Raw genomic sequence first — 12,433 nt, forward strand, 5'->3', positions numbered from 1 at the left:
GGGGGGCTTTTCTCTGTTTAGCAACTGTTTCAAAGTTCGCGGGGCTGTCCCCGATGCAGCAATCCCGAATTTGAGAGCTTTTATCATATTATGGGCTACACTGAAACCAGTCCCAATTGATATGTAATTTTGTACTGTGATAGATAATTTGAAGTTATATGTGAAGAATGTCACTGATTGGGTTTTGAAAAAGTTGGCAAGCCTGGTGAAGTTATAATAATAATATTAATAATACTAAAGAGAAAAATGAATAGACCAACAATAAAATGAATAATTTCTTAACTTTTCTGACTATGGAGGTGGGGGGGGGGTGTTGCATGGACATAAACTGCTAATACTTTTCCAATTACAGTACTATGGTGAAAGTAAGATTTTTAAAACCTTCGTGTGTTTATTTATTGATAGTCACATGCAGGTGTTTTTTTTCATTTTTTTTTCATTCGTTTCAGCATCTGGGCATGTGATCAAAACCATTTTGGGCAGCGCTACGTCGGATCTGTGTGTGTATCTATCGCTGCAGCAGAAGGCACAGGTGAGTTTTTCCAGCCTTTGAAAATTTAAAAACGTTTTTGCTTTATCGGATAAAAGATGTGCTACGTGCATGGTTGGAACCCTACCGTGGTAACTTCTCTCCTCTTTCCTATCCGTCAAATATGCCTTCCAGAACTTCAACTGATTGTTTTTTGTTATAGATGTTTTGTCACTGACAAATTTTGATTGAAGATTTTTGTCACAAATGCTGCAGACCGAAGGGCTAGAACCCAAATGGCCGCTGGATCGGAAAAGTAAAAGTAAAGTAAAGTCACAAATGCACCCATTCTGCTTACGATTTTCCCCCATTGCTTGTAAGGGCAAGCTGGCATGGCAGGCCGTTTTGAAAAGTGATGTTTGACACAGAGTCTTACACTGAGGAATCAAGTTGATAGGTTCAGTGGAAATTGCCTTAAATCAAACATTGTTTATCTCAAAACAGCTGTAAACCGAAAGAAGATAAAATATAAAATCCCTGTTTTTCTGTTTCTTCTGTTTGCGCAATGTGAGACCTATAGATTAAGTAATAATAATGCAATGTCTGTCGCGTCTACTCTTGTATAAAACTGCTCTTGGCGCTTAACAATGTCTTCATCTTTGCAATAGATACATATACAGGAAAGTGCGTAGATTATTTTGACTTCTGCATATAATCTTTTGAATTATACGAACCAACTGCTTTGCCGTCACATCTTGCCGATCTGCGATGTTTACCGCTCAGTTTCTGTGGATTTTCTCCGAAATGGCTTTGCCTTTGATGATCAGAGTTTTTACTATATGAGCCTTGTGGTGGCAAAGTGGTAAAAGTGAGACCCCCACAATACAGCACTGTGAAAAGTGGCGTAAAACCGAGTCTCTCACTCAACAGTCGATGCAAACATTGGGGTTTTTGTATTGCTGAAAACATATGAAGACTACAGGGGGAAAACGACGGTAGTCACAAACTGAAAATCGTGAGGGTACTAATTTTGTATTTCTGTTCAACTGTTGGTTGATTATTGTTGTTAGATTTCCCAATCAACAACACTTAACAATAAACCACCAGTCAAACAAATTTGAAGTTATGAGTCCACAAGCTTTTAAAATTGGCACCCTCACAATTTCCAGTTTGTGACTAGTCGTTTTTGCCCTTACTCTTCATATGCATCACTTCCTTAGGCTTACAAAGTTCTCTCTGACATTTTTGGCTTTTTTGAGTTACCATGACCATGGGGTCAAAAACCAAATAATCTATCTGCTCTATCAAAATCATATTACGATTATTCAGTCATTATCAAGCTATTCAAAAAAATTGCATTAAAAAAAGCTTGACATGTTGTGAAACTCAAAATTTGTTAACACCAAGTTTCTCAACACTACGTACTGTGCTGATAGGACTTTGTAATTCTGAGGTAGCGATTTGTTCATTGTGAATTTGTGTGTGAGACTTCCTCAGCTGATCACTCATGAATGATTTCTGGTCCACAGTTTATTTTCTTGACTCCCGAGCTGGAGAACGGACGTCTAGTGCTGAGACATGTCAGGACCATGGAGAGGGCTCCTCCGGTGAGTTACCAGGGTGGCTGGGTCCTAGTGTTTTACAGAGTTTAAAAAAAAGAAAGAGAGGGAGAGGAATAGGGAGGAAATGAGGGAGAGGAATAAGGAGAGAGAAGGGCCTTGTATGTATGAATTTGTACAGATTTTTAAAATGACAGAGAAGAAGATTGTGAAAACTTGCATGCAATATTCTACAGCAAAGGTATAGAAGTTTGCAGGAAATGTGTGCATATTTATCTACTTTGTGAAATTCTGAAATGTAACGCAATTCTCTCTCCCTCTCTCTCTCTCTCTCTCTCTCTCTCTTTCTCTCTCTCTCTCTCTTCCTTCTGGCGCTGTGACATCATAAGTGGTCAGCGATGCCGACAGCACGCAGGAACTCAACTCTCGCTCGAGGCTCCGTCAACAGTGCTGATCATGGATCACTGAAATGTCCCAGCAGTGTTTACCATTTAACATTAAGGAAGAACATTGACATTTCATCATCATTATCATCATCATCATCATCTTTGCCTTTCTCACCCTAGATCAGGGTATAGGCCACAAGCAAACACTTTCCACCTTTCCTTATTGGTTCGTGGGTTGGCTTCTTGACCCAGTGCCATGTCTCTCCACTCTTCTGTACGTCATTTTCTGTGACTCTTTCCCCATGTTGCACGTGGCCTTCCCCTTGATCTCTTGCCCTGTGGGTATCAATAACATTAACATTTGAAGCTATGATACTCAACATGAATATTTGAAGCTATGATACTCAACTTTAATATTTGAAGCTAAGATACTCAACTTTAATATTTGAAGCTAAGTTATTCAACTTTAATATTTGAAGCTAAGATACTCAACTTTAATATTTGAAGCTAAGATACTCAACTTTAATATTTGAAGCTATGATACTCAACTTTAATATTTGAAGCTATGATACTCATTCACTTTTTAAAAAGAAAAATAAGGTTTTTCTCAATCACTGTTTCCTTTTGCAGGACGATTTGGTGGACTTTTCGGTCACAGATGACTTCTTGATGTCTTTGTGGACCACACAGGCCGGGGAGACTTTGGTGTTGACTTCATCGCTGTCACAGTGAGGATTGATTGTTTTTTTTTACTTTTAGACTTTTAGCCTCTTTTTTCTTTTGTTTTGTTTCATCTATGTGAGGCTCGCTGACAAAAAGAGTTACTTCTCAGATGTTGGCCTCGAGAACATACACTCGTCTACTTTATAGGTTGAGTTTGTACAATTTATTTGTATTTAATGTGAGGTGTGTTGACAAAATGAGTTACTTCTCGCAATCCACGAATGGAAATATAGGCCAGAAATTCGCACATCAAATTTGTACATTTTAAACTGATCGATTTTTCTTCAAGTTTAATGTCTTTCATCTTTCCATATGCAAAATTATATCAACCCAAACTATAACTTTGATATAATCTATTTGTGTCCATAAGACCAGAATTAGAAAAGTCAGCTTCCTTCACAAATGATAGAAGATGTGTGTTTCACTTGGGAGAAATGGCATCAGTTGGAAAATCTACAAATATGACCCTTGTGTCAGTTTTGGGCTGACATCTCAGTTTGCAGATCGCGAGAAGGATCTCGTTTTGTCAGCACACCTCACATATCAGAGCAAGCTCTTTTACTTCTCTTTCTCGTTGGATGGATGTTTATGTTCAATATTAGTTTATAATGGACAAACTATTATATATCTATTTATTTATCTATATATTTTTAATGGGTTATTCCTGTTTATATATGGATTATGTGCTGTTTTTAGTGGTTTTGGGTACACTAGAACTGTTAGATTCCTTTTCTTTTCTTTGTATATCACACTCTAGTAAAGCCTCTAATGTGGGTGGTTGGCGGGCGCTCTGGTGTGGTCTGCACCTTCTTTCCTATCAAACATTTATCGTCCTTATCTCTCCTCCTCCTTTTTCTTCTTTCCTGTCAAACATTTATCGTCCTTATCTTTCCTCCTCCTTTTTTTACGTATGTTGCTCTCTTGTAACACATCTATTCTTTGGCACTAATATGACCTTATTGTGTTGCAAGTGCCGTAAAACTCTTACTAAAACAAACAGCTTCTGTACTTTTCGCACTCGTGCGACCTTTTTGTGTTGCAAGTGACGTAATACTCGTGCCAAATAAATCTAAAACACTGATTGATGCATTATTTAATTCTTCTCCCTCACAGGACGGAGATGCTGAGCGAGGGAGACTGGCTCCCCGTCCACCTGGCTCCCTCCAGCGACTTCCTGGTGGTGCCTCAGAGCCGCGACGCCAGGGAGGTGTACGTGGAGAGGATCTTCAGCCCCAAACTGTTCGCCCCGAGCGACATTGTCAAAGCTCTCAGCGTACGTGGTTTGTTCCTTTGTGTTGAATGTCTTTGACGAACATGTTAAAGTGTAGGTGTGGGTGGTTGGCGGGTGCTCTGGTGTGGTTTGCTCCTTCTTTCCTATCGAACATCTATCGTCCTGATCTCTGTTCCTTATTTTGTATGTTTGTTACTCTTTTGTAACACCTCTAATCTTCAGCACTTATATGACCTTTTTGTGTTGCAAGTGCCATAAAACTCTTATTAATACTTAACTTTAATAAAGAATAAGAGAACGTTATCAAAGCTCTCAGTGTAGGTCGTTTGTGTCAAATGTCTGTGGTGAACATTGTCAAAGTACGTTGTTTGTCTCAAATGTCTATGGTGAACGTGGTTGGCGGGTGCTCCGATGTTGTTTGCTCCTTCTTTCCTATCAAACACCTATCCTCCTTATCTCTCCTCTTTCTTTTTTGTTTTTGTTACTCTCCTGTTACACCTCTTATCTTCGGCACTTATATGACCTTATTGTGTTGCAAGTGCCGTAAAATCTTACGAAAACTAGCTATCCAGACTGTACCCAGTGGGTTTCGCAGACTTGTAGTATGTGCAGCCTGTATCTCTTCATCCCTGCGACTCCTCTCCAGTTTCCACATGGTCTTCCCCTTGTTCTTTTACCTTGTGGGTTCTACAATTACAATTTTTTTGTCTTCCCCAGGTGTACCGCCGCTGCCCCGCCCCTACGGTGGAGTTGGAGACGCTGTATAACCTGAACTCTCTCAAGGAGGAGGTGATCGGGGCCGTCGACGCGGAGGTGAATACCACCACAACAATGTTCTGTCGTCTGTTTTCGTCTCCACTCGCGCTCTTTAAAGATCCCTTGGTGGTCTAAAACCTATAAGAGTAGGCTTCGGCCGCCACCTGGGCAAAATTCAAAATTTCCTGCCAACTGAAAATGTGTGTCCCGCGCTCTCATATGACCTTTTGCAGTTGCGAGTGCTGTAAAACACTTACCAAAATAAAATTAAAAACCCCCAAAAAACCAATGTTAGTAGGTGGTTGGCGGGTACCCTGGTGTGGTTTGCTTCTTCTTTTCTATCAAACATCCATCATCCTGATCTCTCCTTCTCGTAACACCTCGAATCCTTGGCACTTATGTGACCTGTGCCATAAAACTCTTGCCTGAACAAAAAACAATGTCCTTATGGTGTCAATGTGCATTGCTTTACTCGAACAAACCATTGATTATATCCCCTCAGATACGTAACAATGATTGTCTCCCGTCAGACAGATCAAGATTTCTGTAAAAATAATTGTCTCCCGTCAGACAGATCAAGATCTCTGTAACAATAATTGTCTCCCGTCAGACAGATCAAGATCTCTGTAACAGTAATTGTCTCCCGTCAGACAGATCAAGATCTCTGTAACAATAATTGTCTCCCGTCAGACAGATCAAGATCTCTGTAACAGTAATTGTCTCCCGTCAGTTATGTAACAATGAAGTGATTGTCTCTCGTCAGATTCGTAACCTGGTGTCGGAGGACGAGGTACAGGAGGAAGCGTACACCAAGCTGGAGCAGGAGCAGTGGGAGAAGTTCTACTCCTGTTGTCACCAGTACAAGCAGGTCAGTGGGGGGTGAGGGTTGGAGGGATTGGTGGGGGGGGGGGGGGGGTGTCAGCCTGTTGTCACAAGTGGGAGAAGTTCTACTCCTGTTGTCACCAGTACAAGCCGGTCAGTGGGGGGGATGGTGAGGGTGGGAGGGGAGGATGAGAGGGGTGGAGTGGTGGTGTGAAGGGGGGGTGTGGGGGGAGGGGTTTCAGCCTGTTGTCACCAGTGGGAGAAGTTCTACTCCTGTTGTGACCAGTATAAGCAGGTCAGTGGGGAGTGGGTGGTCGAGGGGGGGCAGGGGTAGAGAGTGGAGGTTTGGTGTCAGCTTGTTGTCACAAGTACATGCAGGTCAGTGAGTGGTGGTTGTTGTTGGGGGGGTGGGTGTCTTTCTGGTTATATAATGTTGGTCATCTCTCTCATGTCACCAGTATGTTACTTTTTTATAAACTCTAATCTTCTGCACTTATATGACCTTATTGTGTTGCAAGTGCCGTAAAACTAAAAAATCCCCGCGGGGCAGTGCCACTGACTGAAGTGTCTTAAGGCCATTCCCAAAGGGGGGGATATATCTCATTCAAGCATAGTAGAATGGTAAATGGGCTGATTCATGTCACGCTCATAACTGTGCCTGATCTACAACAGGGAACTGCTGCTTTTTCTTTCCTGATCCTTACTATTATCATTTTCCTCTTCTTCTTTTGTATGTTTGTCACTCCCTTGTGACCTGTTATTTTGGGGTGCTTGATAGTCGAAGCAGACCTTGTGCTGTTGAAGCTAGAGAGGTGAGCAGTCTAAGTCTGATTCCCTGTAAAGACTTCTCTGTTGACACCCACCCCTTGGCGCTCATATGACCTTATGCAGTTGCGAGCGCCGTAAAACCTTCTACTATAAAAAAACAACTAAAAACCCCCCCAAAAAACAATTGTTTTTTTTTTTTTAATTACCAGGTGGGCGAGAAGGCGAAGGGTCTGTTTGCCGATCCTGTGACTGGTCTCTTTGGTATGATCAAAAAGGTGAGTGAGTGTGTGTGTGTGTGTGGCGTGGACTTGTGTACGGTGATGTCATCTTAGGTGCCTCGCTCTGACATGTTTTTTCATTTATCACGAAGCATACTGTTGGGTGTGGGTATGCTGTGTGTGAATGCAGCTATTATTATTATTGTTGTTGTTGTTATTATTTTTGTTATTTTTGTTGTTTTTATTAGTAATAGTAGTAGTACTATTTGTTATTGTTGTTATAATTATTAATGTTTTACCAATGATTTTTAAAATTATTATTATTAGTATTATTGTTACTATGTTATCCTTTTTTTCTTATTCTTTTATTGTTATTTTTATTATTATTTTCATTGTTATTCTTTTTATTTTTGCTGGAATTATTTTCATCGTTGTTATTCTTTCTTTTACCATTACGAATCATTAATTTGTCCGTGTTTCAGTCCACGTTCAGCCTCCTGCGGCCGTGCGACAGAACGGAGGAACTCTATCTGTCTCCTAGTCTGCGTCTGCCCGTGTCCTTTATCGACAGGCTGGGCTTGAGTCCGGATGGTGAGCACTCTTTTTTTTTGTTTTGTTTTTTTCTTGGGTGGGGGGGTTGTTTTCTTTTTGTTTTGTTTTTTTAAGTGGATTTTTTTTTACTTGTTTTTTTTTTTGGGGGGGGGGGGGGGGGTGTGTTCTGTTGTCTTGTGTCTTGGTTTTGTGGTTTTGGTGTCGACCGATATTTGTCAGTCACCTAAAAATGTGTCAGCTTGGTATAAATAGTAACGCTTCAAGAAAAAATAAAACAGGTAAAAGGGGGAATTGTTTGGTCTGTGATTATGATAAAGATGATGATGATGATGACAATGAAGAATATGATGAAAGATAGTGAGCGCTTGATTTTTTTTCTTCCATCAACAGAAGTGATCAGTCGCCATAGGGATTTATTTTTTTTTGTGTGTGTGTTCTTTGTCAGGTTAAGGGCGCGTATATGTTCTGTATTTGAAAGGATTGTTGTATGGTGAATGAGCCAGTATGGAGGAAACGTTAGATTTAAACCTTTGAGGGAGGGATCATGATTATGATTTGTTATTTTTTTTTTTTTTATTATTTTATATTATTTTTTTAAAATTTTATTATTTTATATTATTTTTTTGTAATTATTGTTATTTTTATTAATATTATTTTTTAAAGAATTAGATCTATTAATATTATTTAATTAAATTAATATAATTTTTAAATATTTTTTATTTTTTATGCTATGTCCAGATTGGGCTGAAGCAAAGATTCTGGGTTTGAGTTTACTCTTACAATACGAATAGCAGTTTGAAAAAGTTTGCTCACGTAAAAATGGACTGCTTAGAGTAAGACTCCACCCTGTGCCACTTTAAAAAGTGACGTATGATGGAAGTTTTACACTGCGTAGTCGAAATATGAACGGAAAGCAAAAAAGTCTCAGATAGGCCCTTTTGAAAAATGACATGTGATGGGAGTTGAATACTAACCAGCCTAAATATGAACGGTATGCAAAAAAGTGTCAGATACACCCCTTTGAAAAGTGACGTATGATGGAAGGCATACACTAAGCAATCGAAATATGATCAATTTATTATTTAAGCAAGAAAGTCTCAAATAGGCCCCTTTAAAAAGTGACATATGACGGGAATCTTACATGAAACAATCGAAATATGATCTACTTATACTGAAGCAAAAACATCTCAAAAACCTTTTCATCGTCTTTCTCCTCCCTGCCAGTGGTGTCGGCCCGCCAGTTCTCGGAGGACATCCGTCTGCTGTGCGACTGTATCCAGCTGATCGCCGATCACACCCCGGCGGAGGCTGCCTGTCTGCAGACGGGGCTCTCGGACACTTTGCTGCGCCAGTTCACCGAGATGATGACCGACATGATTGTGTGAGTTGGTGGGCCGTGTTGTTGTTGTAGTTGTTGTTGTGGTTTTTATTAGTTTTGTTTGTGGGTGGTTGGCGGGTGCTCTGGTGTGATTTGGTCCTTCTTTCCTATCGAACATCTAGTGTCATTATCTGCCCTTCTTCTTTTTTATGTTTCTTACTCTCTTGTTACACCTCTAATCTTCTGGCGCTCCTATGACCTTATGCAGTTGTGAACGTCATAAAACCTCTACTATCCAAAATCAAGCAGCAAAATTGATAATGAAACAAAAGAAATCAGCGCACGTAACACCAATTCTGAAAGAACTACACTGGCTGCCTATAAAAGAAAGGATTAAATACAAAACTGCCGTTCTCTGTTTTAAATGTATAAATGATAGTGCACCTTTTTATCTTAAAACATTCCTGGAATTATATAATCCACCTAGAGCCCTTAGATCAGCCTCTGACAATCTAATTCTTAAAACTCCAAAACAAAATTACAAAACATACGGTGAGCGTTCCTTTTTGTTCTTTGGTCCCCAGGTATGGAACGAACTCCCATATAAAATAAGATCTGCCCCAACAATTTCCATTTTCAAAAATCAGCTGAAGCAATTTTTATTCACAAAAGCATACCTGTCATAATGATGTACTGTGATATATATGTATGTGTATGCCAGACTGTGAGACTGAAGAAATAGCGAGTGAGAATGAGAGAGAGAAAAAGAGAGAGATAGAGAGAGAAAAGAGAGAGAGATAGCGAGAGAGGGAGAGAGAAAGAAAGATAGAGGGAGAGAGAGAGACACAGAGAGAGAGAGAGAACGGAAATGTTTTTCTATCTGTATAGAATTAATGTTTTAATGAATGTTTCTAGTTACTCACGTTTCAACTTTATTTTGACTGTTCGTGAATTTTTATTGCATTGTATGTTTTTAGTGAACACATTTTCAACCTCACTGCGAGACTGTTTTTCAGGTATAAAATTTTACACATATGCATTTATATTATATGTATAATACTTTGTTTTACGTACACCTTTGTGTCGATTAATTTTTAAGATGTGATGTCTTTTTCATTGTAATGCGCATTGAGCATCTTTTAGGAAATGGAAATGCGCAGTATAAATGCTATTTATTATTATTATTATTATAACTAAAACAACAAAAAATCCCCCAAAGTTTTGTCGAAAATTGCCAAACTGTATGAAAAATGCCTTTTTCTTCTATTTAATTATTTTGATGAGGGCATGATTTCACCACCATGCCTCGCATATTATTATAATTTTTAAAAAATAATTTTGTTTTATAATTTTTAAAAATTAAAAAACAATTTTTGTTTTGCCTCACATATTGTTATTTTAGTCTATTCTTATTCTTATCTCATGTTGTGACCGTGGTTCTGTTTGCCAGGATGGACCGCGAGGTGAAACAGACGCTGGCCACCAAACTGTCGTCCCTGGCCAGCCCCGTGGCGGCGGTGGAGACGTTGTTTACCTTACTGGAGGTCTACGTGGACCCTGACCTCGAGTTTATGGAGACTGCCGGTCAGTGTTTTCTTGTAAATGATACTAATGTACACTTTTAATGATACTAATAACATACACTTTTGATGATACTAATAACGTACACTTTTAATGATACTAATAACGTACACTTTTAATGATACTAATAACATACACTTTTGATGATACTAATAACGTACACTTTTAATGATACTAATAACGTACACTTTTAATGATACTAATAACATACACTTTTAATGATACTAATAACATACACTTTTGATGATACTAATAACGTACACTTTTAATGATACTAATAACGTACACTTTTAATGATACTAATAACATACACTTTTGATGATACTAATAACTACACTTTTAATGAAACTAATAACGTACACTTTTATTGATCCCAGGAGGGCAATTTGGTTTACAATGGCAAACATACATACATACCTGCTTACCTACCTACCTACCTACCTACATTAAATAAATGCTTAAATACATACATAAATATACGATATTACGCCAGTACAGAACAATTTATTACTATGCCTTTGCTGGTCAAACTATTATTATTATTTTTATTATTAGTCTATTATTATTATTGTTATTATTATCATTATTATTACTATTACTATTACTACTACTACTACTACTACTACTACTTCTGTTATTATCATTATCATCATCATCATTATTATTACTAATGTTATTAGTATTATTATCATTACTTTTTTTATTATTATTATTATTATTACTGCTATTATGGTTATTACTAGAATTACTATTATAATAATAATTATTATTATCGCCATCATCATCATGGCCATCATCATCACCACCGTCATGTGCCCCCCTCCCCCCCCCCCCTCAGATCACGCAGGCCACCGGCAGCACTGCAGCCACCTGTTCTCGGGCGCCCTCGGCGTGCACGTCCTGACCTCCTCCTTCCAGCAGCTGTCCAGTCTCCGCTTCCAGTTTGTGCGCGACCTCACCGTTCTGCTGGCCGCCATACCCAGGCTGGAGGAAGAGGTACCGCCTACGTTCCAACTGTGATAGTAATAATGATAATAAAATTATAATAATAATAATAGAAATAGAAATAATAATTATAATGATAATAATAATAGAAATAATAAAAATAATTATAAAAATAACAATTATAAAAATAATAATTATAAGAAATAATAGTTATAATAATAATAAATACAATACTAATAAAAAATAATTAAAATAATAGTAATAAAAAATAATACTAATAATCCGAATATTGACCGCAGTGGTTTCAGCACAATTGTAACACCCCTGATTCCAGTTTGTGCGCGACCTCACCGTTCTGCTGGCGGTGATTCCCAGGCTGGAGGAAGAGGTACCGCCAGTGGTCCTACTGTGTTACTAAAGATGAAAATAATAATGATAATAATAATAATAATAATAGAAATAATAAAAATAGTAATATAAATAATATGATAATAGAAATGATAATAATTATAAAAATAATAGTAATAGAAATAATAATAATACTAATAATGATAACGGAAATAATAATGATAAAAGTAATAATAAAAAGAAGAAGAAGTAAAATAGTAATAATTTTTTTTTTTTTTTAAATAAAAAATGGTAACAAAAATGATGTTACAAAAAATAATGATTGATAATAATAATATTATTAATAATAACACTATTGAAAAAAATATTAATGATAATGATAATATTAAGATTAATTATTTTTGATGTTCTATTTAAAATTCTTTGCTGTTATTATTGTGGTTGATAATATTATTGTTATTAATATTGTTGTTATTATTATTGTTATTTGTTGTTATTTTGTCTTTGTTCAGACAGGCCTGACTCAGCAGATGCGCGACACGATGAGGAGCGAGCTGCTGCCCAAGGGAGAGTACTTGCTGCGCTGTTACCGTCTGCTGGGCTGGGCCTGCGAGGTGCTGAGTGCAGAGAATACCAACAGCTCTCTGTGAGTGCCCGTGTGTGTGGTAGTGGTAGTGGTGGTGGGGAGGGGGGGGGTGTGAGGTGATGAGTGCTGAGAACTCCCAACAGCTCTCTGTGAGTGCCCGTGTGTGTGTGT

The 12,433-nt window shown here is 38.1% G+C and overlaps 1 protein-coding gene across 1 annotated transcript in view; it reads left to right on the top strand.

Annotated features, from left to right (window-relative positions):
- The window catches only part of LOC101856634 (nuclear pore complex protein Nup160), a 38,016-nt gene that overhangs the window by 8,283 nt on the left and 17,300 nt on the right, over nt 1–12,433 (top strand). The window contains exons 8-19 of the mRNA XM_035973849.1: nt 450–532; nt 1,999–2,076; nt 3,045–3,142; nt 4,251–4,410; nt 5,086–5,181; nt 5,888–5,992; nt 6,924–6,989; nt 7,415–7,523; nt 8,709–8,865; nt 10,253–10,386; nt 11,222–11,379; nt 12,189–12,322. Coding sequence (XP_035829742.1) covers nt 450–532; nt 1,999–2,076; nt 3,045–3,142; nt 4,251–4,410; nt 5,086–5,181; nt 5,888–5,992; nt 6,924–6,989; nt 7,415–7,523; nt 8,709–8,865; nt 10,253–10,386; nt 11,222–11,379; nt 12,189–12,322 — 1,378 coding nt within the window. The remainder of the gene's footprint in view (nt 1–449; nt 533–1,998; nt 2,077–3,044; nt 3,143–4,250; nt 4,411–5,085; nt 5,182–5,887; nt 5,993–6,923; nt 6,990–7,414; nt 7,524–8,708; nt 8,866–10,252; nt 10,387–11,221; nt 11,380–12,188; nt 12,323–12,433) is intronic.

This window comes from Aplysia californica, unplaced genomic scaffold, assembly GCF_000002075.1.
Source record: "Aplysia californica isolate F4 #8 unplaced genomic scaffold, AplCal3.0 scaffold00034, whole genome shotgun sequence".
Taxonomy (NCBI): Eukaryota; Metazoa; Mollusca; class Gastropoda; order Aplysiida; family Aplysiidae; genus Aplysia; species Aplysia californica.